Source organism: Apodemus sylvaticus, chromosome 1 (assembly GCF_947179515.1).
Source record: "Apodemus sylvaticus chromosome 1, mApoSyl1.1, whole genome shotgun sequence".
In the NCBI taxonomy this organism is placed as follows: Eukaryota; Metazoa; Chordata; class Mammalia; order Rodentia; family Muridae; genus Apodemus; species Apodemus sylvaticus.
Window position 1 is genome coordinate 63,435,947 of NC_067472.1, and position 17,095 is coordinate 63,453,041.

The 17,095-nt window shown below is 49.3% G+C and overlaps 1 protein-coding gene across 1 annotated transcript in view; it reads right to left on the reverse strand.

Annotated features, from left to right (window-relative positions):
• Positions 1-3,355, reverse strand: part of Muc5ac (mucin 5AC, oligomeric mucus/gel-forming) — a 32,264-nt gene extending 28,909 nt beyond the window's left edge. Inside the window, exons 1-6 of the mRNA XM_052172839.1 lie at positions 3,283-3,355; positions 2,584-2,658; positions 1,740-1,799; positions 1,162-1,423; positions 799-913; positions 328-418 (exon numbers count right to left, since the gene is read on the reverse strand). Coding sequence (XP_052028799.1) covers positions 328-418; positions 799-913; positions 1,162-1,423; positions 1,740-1,799; positions 2,584-2,658; positions 3,283-3,355 — 676 coding nt within the window. The remainder of the gene's footprint in view (positions 1-327; positions 419-798; positions 914-1,161; positions 1,424-1,739; positions 1,800-2,583; positions 2,659-3,282) is intronic.
• Positions 3,356-17,095: the final 13,740 nt, after the last annotated feature.

A 17,095-nucleotide genomic window follows, 5' to 3' on the forward strand; every position in this document is an offset into this window, starting at 1 on the left:
GTGAAGGTCTGTGTCCCCAGAATAGGGGCATCAAGGACCAGAGCTCTGCCAGGCATCTTGTTCCCTACATGCATTTGTAAGGTGTAGCAGCGTGCCAAGAGTATACATGCACACAAGTATGGATATGTGCAGATGTGACTGTGTGCACTTATGCATAAGCTGGGATTGTGGGAGGGAAGCCTATGTGTATATGCGTGCCTGTGTGAGCAGCAGGCACATGCAATTTGTGAGTGTGAGCATTTGTTTGCATTTATACAAAGATACACTGTTTGAAACACTGGGAGACTAAGTGTCTTGGGGCCTTAGAGGCAGTGCCTGGGGACTTACTGTGGGAGAGGAACTCGCTGGAATTTGGACTGCCATTAAAGTCTCCACAGAGACCACAAGTCTTGTTGGTATATTTGGTGTCCAGCTCCAGCTGAAATTGGAGGAGACATCAGATACTTGTTCCCACTATAGACACCCCAGAATGTCAAATATAGACTCCCAAAAAGAGGGTGAGGGTTCTCAGAGGAGACCCAAGCCAAAAGACCCTCCCCATATGAAGGCTTGACTCAGAGCAGGGCTCAAGATACCATCCTAAATACACAGGACCTGTGTCTGGGGGCAAAGACCCCAAGGCTCTGTTGATATCTGGATGCTCATCTTCCCTAGCATTGTGGGGCCTATGGCCCCTCTCCTTACCCACCTCCTGATTTCACTAAGAGGCTCCATCTTTTGCCCCCATTTTACCAGAAGGCTATGCCCACCCCTACCTCTGCCCATCCCCTACCACTAGGAGACTCTACTCCCCCTCACCAGAAGACTGTCATCGTCATTCCACATGAAGAGCAGGCCCAGCCTAGCCACCACCTTTACGTAGCCATTGCTGAGCTCAATGAGGACCCCGGACTGGCTGAAGGGCAGCTGGACCCTGTAAAAGAGAGTAGGGACAAGGTACCGAGAGGCAGAGACAAAAGACCCCAGGTGAGAAAGTCCTTACAGCCAGGTGTGACCGAGACATGGACCTGGAATGCCAGTATTAAGGAAGAGTTTAGGGGACAGTTCCAGAATGGGGTTTGCTCCTGAGAGTAGAGTCTTGCTAACAACCCCAGTGTCTCTCACAACCCTGAAATAACACCAAGCACCTCTATCACCCATCCAATAGTGCCCCAGACTCACGGGCGGTTGTTGACTAAGACGGAGCTCTTGGTCAGCTCAACCACTAGGCCATCAAGCTTCATGGTGACCCTGCTCAGAGTGGTGGAATTAGACTCCTGGCCACGACGTAGCTGGATATTGAAGTCCTCATAGGCATCCCCACAGTGCGCAGAGAACACATAGTTACAGAGGCCAGGGAAGTAGAAGACCTGCCCATCAAAGGTCTTGTAGTGGAAGTTGCCCCAGGTGCTGCACACCTGCCTGGTATGTGCTGGGTTGAGGGCTGTGGAACAAAGCAATGACAGACTTTGAAGGAGGCGCTATCGGGTCCCAGAGCCCTGATGCGCCCTCCATGTTCTGCCTTTCACATGGTACCTTTTCATGCACCACTGGGGTCAGAGAGGCTGCTGCCCACAGTGGGCATCTGAGATCCGATCTGACGTAGAAAGCTCACAGCAGCTTTGCATACCCTTCACAAACTTCCCTATGTTTAAGTATTATCCAGGACCAGGTACCCTTGTCTAAGTAGCTCTTCAGTCCTAAGAGAGTACCCCGGCTAAGCAGGCCTCTTTCCCAGGTACTCTTTGGGGTTCACTCACCTCGTACCACAGGAATGGTCTTCAGAGGTGGGATGATGGTCACCCTATCGAGTGGAGTACCTATGGAGGCAGGAGTGTGGGTCATGGGGTGCACAGCAAGGTCATGGGGTCACTGTGGCCCAGGGGAATAGGCTAAGGGCACAGACTCCCAGGTCCCCAGTCCGGCTTCAATGCTACTGCCTATTGAGACCCAGGTTGGGCATGGCCCAGCCTGAGGCTTACATCCAGCATTCTCTTCTCTCACTGACCTCTGAAGCTATCATCCCTCAGTACCCTCAAAGCCCAGAAACTTCTGTTTGCACATGGGGCTTGTGTCCTGATCCTCACCAATGCCAGAATCTAGGCCAACAGGTCAACCTCTCACCCCCTCCCTTTTTAACCAGTTTGGGTAAATGCAAAATGCAAGGTACCAGCTGCCCCACAAGGCCCCACGAGACCCCACAAGACTCCTTGCTTTGACATATGTGGCTGATTCCCCAGTTCCTAGGGTGAACACACAAAAGGTGAGTGTGGTGTTGATAGGTTAGTCAAACCAAGAGCGACAGAGGTAGGATCAATGTAGCCGGAACAACGAGCCTGTGCCACACAGGACATAGCCCAGGCAACCTGACAGACTTTCTGGAGCTCTCTGGAGCTTGAGCATGGATGCCTGTGACACATCCATAGGCTGGACCAGTTGGGAACAGGAGGTAGCTGACCATAGCCACTCAGCTCCAGGTTCTGACTCTTCCGTGTGCTAATTGAGGAGCCATTAAGGCAAGAAGCCCTGGGGACCCGAGGCCACAATACAGGTAGAGTGGTGGGGACCTGGCAGGTGTAATGAGGATGAAAGGCTAAGACTCACCAACATGCCCTTGAGGGTGAGAGAAGTCAGAGCGGTGTTCATGGACCGATTTCAGAGTGTCCTGTTGGGCCTGACCTGCAGAAGAGGAGATGGGTCTGAGCTGAGAGCCGATGTCTCAGGCAGCCCAGGCTTCTGCCACCAGTAAGCAGATGGAGGAAGGGACATAGTATATCACTAGTTAATGACCTAGTCAGCTTACTGGTAGGTGAATGGCCCACCCCATACCTACACGAGACGGTTTGAACAAAGCTGGGACTGGCTTGTACCTTAAGTCTAGTTTCCTGGTGCCTCCACCTATTGCTAGGACCCCATGTCCCCAGGACTCCCTGCTGTGCCTAAGACACCTGCAGGCTTCTTGTGAGGTTTTGTCAGAAAGGATTGTGCGCATATGAACAGGCTGAGAGCCTGCCTTGGCCAGTTTGTGGGACTCTAAGACATAGCCTTCTGCTCCCCACACATTGGATACCCAGCCTCAAACCCCTGCATGTCAGAGTTACTTCCCTGCCTCTGAATTCAGAGACTGTTTGGAGTTGTCAGGTTGCAGGCACAGGCTGCATGGCAGGACCCTCTCACTGACACTTATAGCTTGCCAAGACCCAGATAAGACTCTGAACTTCGCTGCCCACCTGAGTCCAGGGCACGGGGGAATGAAAAGGTCTCTCTAAATGGCCTGGGAAAACTGTACACTTTGAGTCTTACCTGTGTGTTGGCTGCAGGCCAGGGCCAGGGCTAGGACCAAGAATGGGACCAACTTTCTCCGGCCGACACCCATGCTGTGGAGCACGGGGAAATGTCCCCACTGGCAGCCTCTGAGGAGAGACTCTAGTCACCAGCTGCCTTTTGTAGTCTAAGAGCTGGCTCCAGCCCCAGTGGCTTCACGTGGGTGGGTGGGGCAGGCCCGTGGTTCCCCTCACCCAGGTAAACAGTGGGCACTCAGTCACATCAGGCTGGTCAATGGCAGCAGTCAGCGGTGGGTGTGCCGGCGGGTGGAGCCCGGTTTCCCCGAGGCTCCCCCAGGTCTCACCTGTGTACTCCTCCCCAAGCAGAACCCACCCAGACTTTCCCAAGCCACCTTCTAAGCCATGAGCTCCTGGTGCCTCAGTAGACACATCTTCCAGCCTGACCAAATGCCTCCTCTGAGACTCCCCCTGAGCCTCTCCTGGACAGTCACCCCCATTTCCTTAGAGAGGAGCTCAAAGCTACTAACCTCCAGAGAAACCCCTACCCAGCTTCATACTCCCCCAAACCTGGGCTATACTTCAAGTTCCCAGACCAGAGTGAGAAGCTGCAGCAGAAGCTCATACCCGCTGGATGCCTCTGGGTTACAGAAGCCAAGGCATCCAATGCCTGCTGGCCGGAGAGATACTGACTCTTCTTAGAGGAGCCCATGCTCGCTGTCCTGATGCCCAGATGAGAAAGCTTTGCCGAGACCAGGGATGATGATTCTGGGCCTTCTCTGGGCTACTAGGGATTGAACTGAACACTGCTCCTCAGTAGCCGGACTCCCTCAGTCAATGTCAGCAGCTCTGTCGCCCACAGGTAAATGGAGTGAAAGATCCTGCCAAGGGAGAGCTGGCAGTAGAAGACGAGACTCTGGCCCTCTCCCTGCTGGAGAGAGGTCAAAGGTTAAAGAAAGAACTACATTTGAACTTTCTGGTTGCTTCTGGCTTCCCTTGGCTCCTATCTCAAGCCTATCCTGGCCATGTGGTTCTCTGTACTGCCCTTTACACATGCCTTGGTTCCAGTGTGTGTGTGTGTGTGTGTGTGTGTGTGTGTGTGTGAGAGAGAGAGAGAGAGAGAGAGAGAGAGAGAGAGAGAGAGACAGAGACAGAGACAGAGACAGAGAGACAGAGAGAGAGACAGAGAGAGACAGAGAGACAGAGCACTTCACATATCACAGGAGTGTGAGGGCCCAGAGGAACTATGGATAAGTGAGTGAATCAGTGAAGAAAGTTAGTGAATGAGTGAATTGATCAATGAGCAAAATCAGATGAATGAACAAATGAATGAATGAAAGAGTAGACAGCTCAGTAAATGAATGGATGGCGAAATCAATCAATAAGTGTGGGTGAATGGATGGGGATGAATGAATGGATGAATGGATGAGTCAATGAGTAAGTGAAGGATGCATGACTAGAGGAGTGAATGTGTGAATTAGTGAGTGAGCTGAAGGATAGATGCATGAGCAGACACACAGGAAAAGGTGTGGGTTGTAAGGGGGTGTATGAATTAGGGGACCAGGGCTCAGATACATGACAAACCCCCTGCACCAACCACCAACTGCTGCAGAGCTTGATTGGCCTTAGCACAGGACATGGAACCTGGAGAAAGGTTGGTGGTGAGGCCTTGCTGTGGGGCAGCCTAAGTGGACAAGGCTAACAATGGCTGGGTGTCTGGACTGTGTGCTTTGGGACCAGTGCCATTGAGGAGCTGCAGTAACTGAACGGAGCTGCAGGTGCTCCAGACTGGGAGCAGTACCTTCCTTACCCTTACCAAAGCAGGAGCTCCCTGGTCAGCGGGATTCATGGCCCTAGCACAAAGAAGCAGGCCCACATCACAGCTTGACCCCTGGGCCCTCTGAGTTATCAGCCTGGCTTTGATGGGTATCATGCCTATCAAGACTGGGCTAAACCACTGTAAGCTGATCCCTTGACCAGATCACAGACAAGACCATCCCTAGGCTGTAACGTAACAAAACAGAAAGATTCTCAGCACTGCTCTGGGGAGCAGGCCTGTGTGGCTGCCTGGTTCTGTTATGGCCATGTGGATGCTGAGCTTTCTGAAGTACCCAGTTCTGGAGATTTCAGCTGCTGGATATGAGCTACCAGGCTTAACGGCTGTTCCTATGCATATTCAAGCTAGCTGGACCATTGGCAGTTCCCAGTACTCTCCCAGAGACTCAACAGTCTCAGCATTCAAGATTCACATATCCATCCAGTAAGGCTCCAGCCTCAGTCTGACACCTACAGTAGGAGCCAGTCCCTTCTTCTACCCTGGGCCTGAACCTACCCATCTTCTGATCAAGGACAGGTATAGGAGCAGTGAGCGGGCCTTGAAGCCAGGGTGGCAAAACCTTACTTGCAGCATGGATCACAGATGGGGGGGCTGTGCTAAGCTGCTGGAGGCTAAAGGACACTGTCCTAAAGGACATAGAGTAAAAAGGCTGCGCACATGGAAGTGAAGGGCATGGGGCCAGGGCAGTGGCCAGAGCCTTCCTTCGGCCTCTGAAGCTACCACGCTCAGGGCCTGGGCCCTGGCTGGGCGGAGCCCTTCCTTCCTCCCTTCAGGAACTGATAAGTGAATGGCTCACTACAATCTGGCAAGGAAGGATCATACCCCAGCCGTTGTCATGGAGCCAGGGAAACTCAGGGACCAGAACAGGGCAAAAGCCATGGCCATATTCCAGAGCATCACTGTCACACTGTTGTCTATCAGTCCCACCTCCGCTAAGCCCCCGCGCCCCAGTGTGTTACAGGAAGCCAGTATCTGATATCCTCTTGATCCTGGCAGGCTAGCCTGGTGACTCAGTGGAGATTAAGCTGGATCACGTTGGGATCAGCCCCAGAGTAGGGCAAAAAATAGCCAGTCTGGACAGCCTTGAGGACTGAGATGTGGCTCGCTTTGTCAAGACTCCATGACCCTCACCAGAGACTCCTCATCTGCATGTCTAGCCCTGCGTTGGAGGATGCTTTGAGTTCTCCCTGGAACAGTGTGTTCCAGCTCCCTTCCCACCTGTAGCAAGAACTCCTTAGGGGTTTTCTTGTCTTAGGCAAAGCCTTGGACCTACACCCTCTTAATATTAACGTAGCCTACCCACTGCACTGCCTCCTGCCTCCCACAGCCCAGCCACAGCCTGACTCTCAGCCCAGTCCATCACTGGCCCATATGAGCTGATCTCAGATCTCAACATCTGGAGCTCTGGGCCTGGCATTTTCCCCCACTGCCCACACTTCTCCCTCCCAGTTTCTAGACATAGCCCCAAAGCCCTCATGTCAGCCTCACTCTACCCAGAGAAGCCCATGCCCCTGCAGCAATGTGCAGACCTGAGATCCTTCAGCTCTCTTACTCCTGCCCAGGGCTCAGTGATAAAGGACTCTCCCTGAAAATCCAGGGAGAGCTTGCTTCCTGGGCAGAAGATGGAAATCCTGACAGCCATGTGGCCCTAGACCAGCCCCTCTCACTCCATGCCTCAGTGTCCTCATCTGTAGGAGCTGCTACACAGTAAACTACCAGCCCCAATAATGAACTGAGTCCAACTCAGGACAGGATCCTCTGCCCTGTTCCTTGACTCTGGAAAAGTACTCTGTGTCAGCCCACCTCTGTCCTGCCATGGAAGCAGAGATGTTGCCCCATTTCCCAGAGACTTTAGGCTAATCAAGGGGTTTGAAAGCAGTCCTGCTTCCTCATCCACCAAGTAGAGTGGTACTTCCTAGCCTGTCATTTTGGACACATTTGTGTATCGATCATGACACATAAATCTCAACAGGTGTTATGATCCTGATGGCTTCTCAGCCACTTCTAGCCCATAGCTGTATGATACATGGTTGTCCTGATAGCCTGGGTCTGGGCTGAGCCCACTGACAAGTCCATCTCTGATTACCAGCTGGCATTTGGGGGCAGATAACCACATCTTCTTGTTTGATTGTGTTTTGTGGGAGCTTCATGAGAAAGGCCACTTTTCCAAGCTGGCTAGCAGTGGCACCAACTGTGGAAGGGGATGACCCCTAGCATGGTTGGGCAGCCCTGCCACTTTCAGGAACTGTCTCTGGTGTTGACAGAGGGGGCAGGCTGGACGGTGGATCTTTATCATGCCAGGAACTTCCTTGATAAGGGAGAAAAGCATCTTAAATTTCTCCAGCTTTATTTGGGAGGGCCCCAGGGAGAGACACGGTGAAGCAATGGCCACAGGGGTTCTGTTTCATCCTTCCCGCAAGGAACTGAGAGCAGTTCTAGCTAGGGGACTGCACCCCAGCATCAGAGGTTAAAAAAAAAAAATATTGCGTCAATTTGATTTTGCGGCTGGGCTGCCATGACTCTGGGCACTCCTGAGCTTGTTTGCTTCTCTGAATCATTAGGCAAACAGAATTCCTCCCAAGAGCTGGCTGGGCAGCTGAAGGAAGTCCTAACCCCTCTGGTCCTGGTTCCAGCCAAAGGGCCAGTTTTCTGGCAGTGTCCACAGCAAGGACCACATAGATGGCCGCAAAAAGTAGCCAATACTGGCCTCCCTCGCATTTAGTGCTGCCCAACACCAACTTCCTCTTGCCTTGTTGGGAAGAATGTAGGGCTTTCTCCTACTGTCTCCGGAAGCTGAACCTCCTTTCTTGCCCTACAACCCTTCATTCCTCACTTTTATTTTTGCCTCTGGTCACCTGTCGCCTCTAGGGACACAGGCAGCTTCAATGCAGCCCCTAGAGAATGTGAACCTGAAGATAACTTTAGGAACAAAGAAGACCCTGAGGCAGAACACCAGACCCAAATCCTCCTCTGGAGCCATCACTCAACTAGTCAGCCCAGCCTTCTCCCAGCCCTCAGAAGCTTTAGGTCTGTGACAGTCAAGTGAATCTTGTTGGTACTATCCCTTGACCACCCCTCCACAGTGCTGTTCTCCCATGATGGCCTGGGGGCCTGGCCAGGTTTCTCACCCTTTACACAGCTTCAGGGGAGGGAAGGGAGTACGTGTCTCTCCAGGGCCAGACCCCAGCCAGACCTCTGGGACATAGGCAGCAGCTCTGACCCTTTGTATCCTACACGACCCAGGGTCAGTGCATTTAAAGAACACTTTCCTCAGGAATTAGTCATACCCAGGCACTAGGAGAATTATTCTGACAATATAGTGCATGCCAGACAAGCATAAGGACCTGATGTTTGGATTCTCTGAATCCTTCATTTGAAAAAAAAAAAAAAGCCTGGCAAATAGAATACCAGCACTGAAGAGTCAGGGACAGGGAGATCCCTGGAGCTTGCTGGCCACCACGCCCAGTAGAATCAGTGACTCCACAGTCAGTAAAAAAGCAGCTGTCTCAGAAACCAAGCTTCAGAATGATTGAAGAAGATATTTAACAACAACCTGTGGCCTCCACACTCCAATTCCCATGCGTGAGCACACCCGAGCATGTGCACACACATATACACACATAAGTGCACACACACACACACACACACACACAGATGGACACACCACGCACAATCATATCTACTGAAATGTATATTCATAGCAAAGCCCTGCTTCTGCATGCACATCCAGAACAACAGAAAGGGCCTCTAAGAGATGGCCAAATATCCAGGCTCACTGAAGCACGATTCACAAAAACCAAATTCCTCTGCTACTTGCACAAGACATCTTGTGTCCACATACCAGGATGTTACCTTACACACACCTGTAATCCTAGCACCCTGAGCCTGAGGCAGAAAGATAGCAAGTGTGAGGTCAGCCAGGACGACATAGAAAGATACCTTGTCTCAGAAGTCAGGGGCAGAGAACTGTGACACATGAGATAAATCAGACATAAAAAGATAAATTTCTGGGCTGAGCCTGGTACAACACACCTTTAATCCCAGTACTCAAGAAATAGGCAGGTAGATCTCTGGGAATTTGAGGGCAGCCTGATCTACAAACTTGTTCCAGGACAGCCAGAGCTAAATAGTGAGACCTTTCTTGAACTAAAAAAAAAAAAAAAAAAAAAAAAAAAAAAAAAACCATAAATTCTACAGGATTCCATTTACAGAGGGTCCCTAGAGCCGTCGTATTCACAGAAACAGAAAGCAGCTTGAGATGCCTGTTACTGGGAAGGGCACGGAGTCGGCATTGAACAGGGACAGAGTTTCATTTTAGGAAGATGGAATATTCTGGAAGTGGATGATGGCAACGGCTGAACACTTGTGACACCAGAACTATGCATTGAAAATGACTGGTGGTTAGTTTTGTCAACTGGGCAACCACCTGGGGAGAGAGTCTCGGTGAGAGAATGTCTACAGTGGTTTGAGCTCTGAGCCCAGCCTTGGAGTGAGCCGCACCATTCCCTGGGTTCGGGTCCTGGTGTGTCAGACTGAGGCAGCAATCTGAGCAGTGGGCGTGTGTGCATTCCTTCTCTCTTTGCTCTTGACAGTGGATGTGATATGACTGGCTGATTCACGCTCCTGCTGCCTTGACATCTCTTGCAGTGATGGCTTGGAACCTTTCTCCCCAAAGTTAAAAACTTTCCTCATCCTAAGTTTCTTCTTGTCAAAGTGTTTTATCACAGCAACAGATGTGAACTTGAGACACAAAGGCAGCAGATCTTATGCGATGTACATTTTACTCTGGTTTTAAAAAAAATGGAAGGGAACATCAGAGCAATGGTTGCTTCTCTGGGATGAAAACTGTGTGGTACTCCCAAGCCTTGTTGACCCTTATGGTGACTAGATTCAATTGGCTGCTTGGCTGAGACCGACCCTCCTCACCCAAAAGTGCTGCCCCTGGGATATCTGAGAATGGGGCTGGGATCACCCCAAAACCGTAGCTCCAAGAGCAGCTAGATCAGGGACACTTACATTTTGGGGTGAAGGGAACCACCCTAACACCCAGATCTAGAAGAATGCAGGCTTACTCCCACATCTTGGTCTCGGAGCACTAAGCAGGTAAACAATCCATAGGTGTCTTGTGTGCACAGCTCTGAATCACTGCCCCAGGCCAGGTCAGGGTCCGAGTAGACCAGCCAAGCACTCCTGGCCCACAGGAACTGGACTCTGCCCTCCTCCACCCATGCTGCTGTGGACAACTCTAAATGCATGGAGGTAGCCATGATGGTGTGAGTTGCCTAGGCCTCAGGCCATGGTCTGACCCTGGAGCTCAGCTCTGCTGTCATGGGTTTCCTCCTCACCTTCCTCTTCATGATGATCCCAGTAACTCTCGCAGAGATGAAGAAGTGAAGGGTTTTGGAGACAAGGAGGAGACAACAGCCAAAGAACACAGTGGTCCTTAAAGAAAGAACCTGAAGGAAATGGATTTTCCCAAGAGCCTCTGGGAGAAATGGGGCCTGATGACTTACTGACACCCCCAGCCTCCTGGACTGTCGTGGTACATCTGTGCTGCTTTAGGCCTCTGTGCCTGTGAATCTTGTGAAGATTCACTGGCTGGCAAGAACTTTATGAATGTGGAGATGGAAAGTTGCAGGTAGAGAGCCAAGTTTTCTTGAGTTGTCTTTAGTCCCAAGATGGCCATTTATCATCTCTAGATCTAATCTACTGTCCTTTTAACTGTCAGGTAAAAACCTTAGGGATCTATTGACTTAGCAGACGACGAGTTTCTACCAATTCAAAAGCTAAGAATCTCATCAGATAGTATCTGAGTCATAGAGCTCTGCTAGTGGGGACAGGCATCCTTGCCTCTTCCCAAGAGGAAACAGAAAGCCTTGACCTTTCACCATTGAACACGGTGATAGCAGATTATCATATTTGTATTGTGTGCGTGCGTGCATGTGTGTGCATATATGTATTCATTTGTGTGCACATGTATGCTCATGTATTGCTCGTGTGTGTGTGTGTGTGTGTGCGCGCGTGCATGTGTGTGCATATATGTATTCATTTGTGTGCACATGTATGTTCATGTATTGCTCGTGTGTGTGTGTGTGTGTGTGTGTGTGTGTGTGTGTGTGTAAACTAGAGAATAACCTCAAGTTTCTTTCCTCAGGAGTTGTCCCCTTATGTGAGACAGGATTTCTCACTGACCTAAGCCTACCAAGTAGACCAGGCTGACTGGCCAGTGAACCCCAAGGATCTAGTCTTTGTCTCCCGGGTGCTGTGATGACACCACATCAGCGCCCCCCCAGCCCCAGGGATTGAGCTTAGCAACCAGCTGTCTCTTCATCCCCACAGCAGAGTTTGTCATTTCTCTGAGATTTTCTGTGTTCCTATCTCTCTGAAGCTTACCACGATGGGCGATTGAACTACCCAAATTCATTCCTCTCTGGCCATGAGTCACACAGCCAAACGCTTCCAGTTGTCAAGTATTTCTCTTGCTGTTTTCTGAGCTGGTTTCTGACTTGATTCTATTGTCATCCGACTCAGTATGTTTGAGATCCCAGGACATGGAGTGCCTATGCCTGTTGCATGATGTTTTTCAGCAGAGACATAAAGCTATATCCTCATCCCAGATAAAGAGGATGCTAGCAGACCAAAGATGAGCCTGTCCAAGCCCAGCTTGGTGAACAAGGCAGCTGTGACTTTCATATCTACTACCAAGTATCTGACAGGAAGCATCTCAGGTAGGACGGGTTTAGTTTGACTTGTGGTTTAAGAGAGTACTATACCATTTCTGGGCATATACCCAGAGGGTTCCCCAGCATGTAATAAGGATACATGTGCCACTATGTTCATAGCAGCCCTATTTATAATAGCCAGAAGCTGTAAAGAACCCAGATGTCCCTCAATAGAGGAATGGATAGAAAAAATGTGGTATATATACACAATGGAGTACTATTCAGCCGTTAGAAACAATGAATTCATGAAATTCTTGGACAAATGGATGGAGCTGGAGAACATCATACTAAGTGAGGTAGCCCAGTCTCAGAAGATCAGTCATGGTATGCACTCACTGATAAGCGGATATTAGCCTAGAAACTTGGAATACCCAAGACATAATCCACATATTAAATGATGCCCAAGAAGAATGGAGGAGTAGCCCCTGGTTCTGGAAAGACTCAGTGCAGCAGTATAGGGCAATACCAGAACAGGGAAGTGGGAAGGGCTGGATGGGGGGACAGGGAGAGGGAAGAGGGCTTATGAGACTTTCAGGGAGTGGGGAGCCAGGAAAGGGGAAATCATTTGAAATGTAAATAAAAAATATATCAAATAAAAAAAAAGAGAGAGTACAGTCCAGAGAAGACACAGAGACAGGGGCAGCTTACACACATCTGCCTGGGGCAAGAAGCAGAGCTAGACTGTACATTCCATGGTCTAGCACCAATGACCTACCTCCTCCTTCTAGAACCCACCTCTGAAATGTTCCACAACCTCCCAAAATAACATCTCCAGCTGGTAGTCAAGTTCAAACCTAGGAGCTTGCCCGAGGCATTGCACTTTCAAACCCCAACAGACAACCAGTGATTTTACCGAGTTACTGATGGGAGTGTGGATGACTCTCAGGCAGCTGCATCACCATAGAGCCCCCTCCCCAGTCAACGCTCCACCTCTTGAATACTCACTCTAGCATCCCTCAAGACCACATACAGCTGAGACAAGACCCCTTACAGGCCCAGCTGAGGCAGAAGAGAATAACAACCAGAAGCCCAATATCCTGTGACTCGCCCTCTATATCGGACTGTTGACAGCTCCGCTGCCCCAGACCACGCTATCAGCTGTATTCTGCTTAGTCCCTCGCCATGACTGCAGGTCAAGGTCTTCTGTAGGTCACTACAGCAGCTCTGCTTCCAGACCATACTTGTCACATAACCTGGAGGAAGCAAGTACTCGACAATGGTCCCAGGGCATTTGAGGGAAGGGTGTGTGCCCCAGGGTGGAGTGCCCAGGGATGAAGTTTAGGTCCTGTTGGCGGAGAGCATTAATCTCTGCTACATCCTTGTTGGTCTTCGGTCTCATTGTTCTAACAATTGTTTAAAGAGGGGTGTCGGCATCTCTAACTCTAACTGTAAGTTTGTGTTTCTCCTTTTGTTCCTATCAGCTTCGGGGCTTTCGGCTTTCAGTCCCTTCCTCTAAGGTCCTGACCCTTCTGTTTCTGAGTTGCCCTCCCTGGAGTGGCGTTCTAGGCTGGAGAACAGCTCTTCCCACCCTTGGAGGATGCCCTGCCATCTTTGAACTCCACGGTTTCTGATGGGGACTCTGCTGTCAGCTGAGTCGGTACTCTGTGTAGGTACCAGGTTTCTTTCTTACAGTTTTCAAAACGTGTTCTCCTCTGCTTTCAGAAGTTTGTGGGTTGTTAGGGCTGCTCTTGCTTGAGGTTCACATGGCTTCTTGAGCCTCAGTGTGTTTTGCCATACTTGGGAGATTTTACTTTGTTAAGAGTTATTTTTAATTATTTGTGTTACTGTGAGTCTGTGCATGTGAGGTCAGGTTCCCATGGAGGCCAGAAGAGGGATTCAGATCCCCTGGATTTGAAGTCGAGGACCATCCTGAGTATGGGCACTGGGAACACAACTCAGGTCCTTTCTAGATTGGCAAGTGCTCGCAATTGCTGAACCATCTTTCTAACCCTACTCAGGATATTTTCACCCCTTCTCATTACTTTCCTTTCTGCCACACCCTCTTCCTCTTCTTCCATGATTCCCACCATTCTGTGAGTTAGCTTTGGTTACTATAACACAAGCACCTCAGATAGACAGGCTGATAATGGACAATAGAATTGGTTTTGTGCTTGGGGCTCATGTTTTGGAGGTTCTAGTCTATAATCATTAGGCTTGAAACTTGTGACAAGGCCATGTATCACAGCAGAAGTGTGTGGACACTGGAGACTTGAAGCCTTCCACACATGGGTTCTTCACACAATGCCCAAGACCAAACCATATGTGATGGTTGATATAGACCATCAACTTGACACAATCTAGTAGAATCTAGAAGACAAAACTCTGAACATGTCTATAAGGGAACTCTTGCATTGTGTTGCTTGGGGAGTAAATACCAACTCCAAATGTGGGCATCACCAGCCCATAGACAGAATAAAAGGAGAGAAGCTGAGTACCAGCATTCTTCTGTCTCGCCTTCCTGTGGACTTTGCCTCATGATCCTGCTTCCACACCTTCCCCACCAGGATGAACTGTGTCCCTGAAATGTGACTCAGAAAAAGCCCTATCTTAAGTTGCTGATGTTGGGTACTTGGTCATGTGAATCGTAACTAACTAACACACCATGAAGGCATCACTGAGCTCTCTGATACAGATTGCTGGGGCTGTGTGTGCCTTGCCAGCCTCTGATGCTCTGTCTTCTCTCTAGCCTGTGTCATCTTTGTTGACTTATGTCTTCCAGTTCAGTGTTTTCTCCTCTCACAGGATCTTTCCCCTGCTTTCTATCACTGAAGTCCACTGTGGCAACTACTTTCCTCATTGTTGTGACCAAATACAAGATGAAGGGCTTGGTTTGGGCTCATGGTTTGCAGAGATACAGAATATCATGATGGGGAAATTATGATGGTGGGTCACTCTGTGCCCAATAGTTGTTTGCACCAGTGGACCAGGATTCAAAAAGACTTAGGTAGAACAAAGTCTAGACTACACCCCTCAAGACTGATCCTTCAGTGATTTATTTCCTCTAGCAAAGCCAAGGTTCCACAACCTCCCAAAACTGTGCTCCTCAACTGAAGACCAAGAGTTGAAACAAATGAATCTCTGAAGCACATTTCACAAACACACACACACACATGCACGCACATGTGCGAGAGCTAAGCTTTTGACATTTTTCTTTTTTTTGTAGCTCTCTCAGTCCTAAAATTTATAATTGGTTCTCCTTGATGTCTTTTTTTTAATGTATTGGTGTTTTGCCTACATATATGATTGTGGGAGATATGTATGTCTGGTGCCCAGGGAGGCCAGAAGAAAGTACTGGAACTGGAGGATACAGATGGTTGTGAGCTGCCATGTGGGTGCTGGGAATCCAACCTGGGTCCTCTGGAAGAGCATCCAGTGCTCTTAATCTCTAAGCCATCTCTCCAGCCCTACTCTGGCATTTTTCATATCTCTGCTTAGATTCTGTGTTCTTTGTTGAGCCTCTATGTGTGTCTTAAGCTTGCCTCTGTGTTTCCCAATGGAAGCCATTTTACAGTGACTGTGTAAAGGCCTTAGCTGAGTAACTGTACCATCTATCTGTGCTGTCTCAGTATTGACCTTTACTGATTGCCTTTGGCTTCAGCTTGAGATCTTTGTGATTTTTGTACTGAATTTTTATCAAATTTTTATCAAAACTTGTGTATTACAGGTTCTGTTATGAGATTCTGGGTTTGTCGAGTCTTTTAGTTGGCTTCTCCTAGCACTCAGTCACCAAGAGGCAGAGGCTCACATTTCCTGCAGGTGTCTGAATGCCCAAGGGCTCTCTGCTCCATGCTCACATTGGGTCTGATTCTTGCTTAGGGTGGCACGGGTACCTTGTTACAACTCTTTACAAGTCCTCCACTGACACTGTAGAGGCTTGGTCACCAGTGAGATGAAGCCAAGAGGGGGGATGGGTATTCATTGCTGATAGCATGGTGGTAGCAAAGGGTAGAGAGTCTATGTATCCACTGAGACCTCACTGGCCTAAAGGGAAGAAGGAAAGGGTGCCTAGCTGAGACAAAACCAAGCTCAGGTTTCTTATCTCCATTGGACTCGGCTATCCTTTGTACACTTCTTTTTATGTCGGATGGACTAAACCAGTATCCAGGTTTGTGTGTGTGTGAGTGTCTGTGTGTGTGTCTGCATCTGTGTCCTGTGTTTGTGTCTGTGTCTGTGTCTGTGTCTGTGTGTTTCCTTTTTATTTAGAAGTGGTAACTGAAGGGATGGGATTGAGACAAGATCTTGCTATGTAGCCCTGCCTGGCCTGGTACTTACTGTGTAGATTGTACACAAGGTCATACAATGTAGCCCAGAATGGTCTTGAACATGTAGAACTACCTCATCCTCTCAAGTACTGAAAATACAGACATGAGCCACTATGCCTGGCTCGTCTTCCATTTTCCTAGGTGTCCCTTTTCCTCATCACTTCAGCTCTAGAAAGCAAGATTTTGTTCCCTGCACATCGCTTCCTTCCTTCCACTCTGCTAACCTTCTCAGCTCCATGGCTGAGACATCGAGGCCACCTGCTGAGGTCACTACTCCATTAAAATATAATCCAGGAGACTCTGCCCTATGAGAGCATCTTGACTGGTTTTGAACTTCAGAAGATGAAAGGGAGGTTTTTAACCTGCTCATGAGTGAGTCAGAATGCAGATTCTGGGTTTGTTCCTCAGCTCCTTGCTGTGGTGAATCAAGATTCAAGGTCTGGCAACATTGTGCTTGCACCTCAGTTTGTTCTGTCCAGCAAGCTCCTGCCTTCATTGTGAACTCTTCCCATCACAAACCTGCAGACTGTGGATAGAGGCACCACAGTTTACGTGAGAAACCACCCCTTCCCATGTTAAACACTGGAAACCACCCTTTCCCATGTTAACACAGTGTTAAACACTCATATGTTAAACACTGGATCCAGCCACCAGTGCATTCAGCCTGAACTCTTTATCTTTCCCTGAAAACCAGAGAGATTCCTTCTTGGGGAACCAGCTGTCACAGTTTGAATATGAAATGCCCGACTCCCCATGTGTTGGCCATGTGCTCCTCACCTTGGAAAGTTCTGGAAACATTAGATGGAGCCTAGCTGGTAGAAGTAGATCACTATGCCTTTGAAAGCGAGACATTTGCTCTCTGTTTCCCATCTGCCACGAGAGTAAGAACTTCCTCTACAATACATTTCTGCCATCAGGATGCATGGAGTCCAAGTGACCATACACACACCAGTGTACCCTCTGAAAACAGGTCAAGGTCAGCCCTTCTCCTTTGGGTTGTTTACATCAGCTACT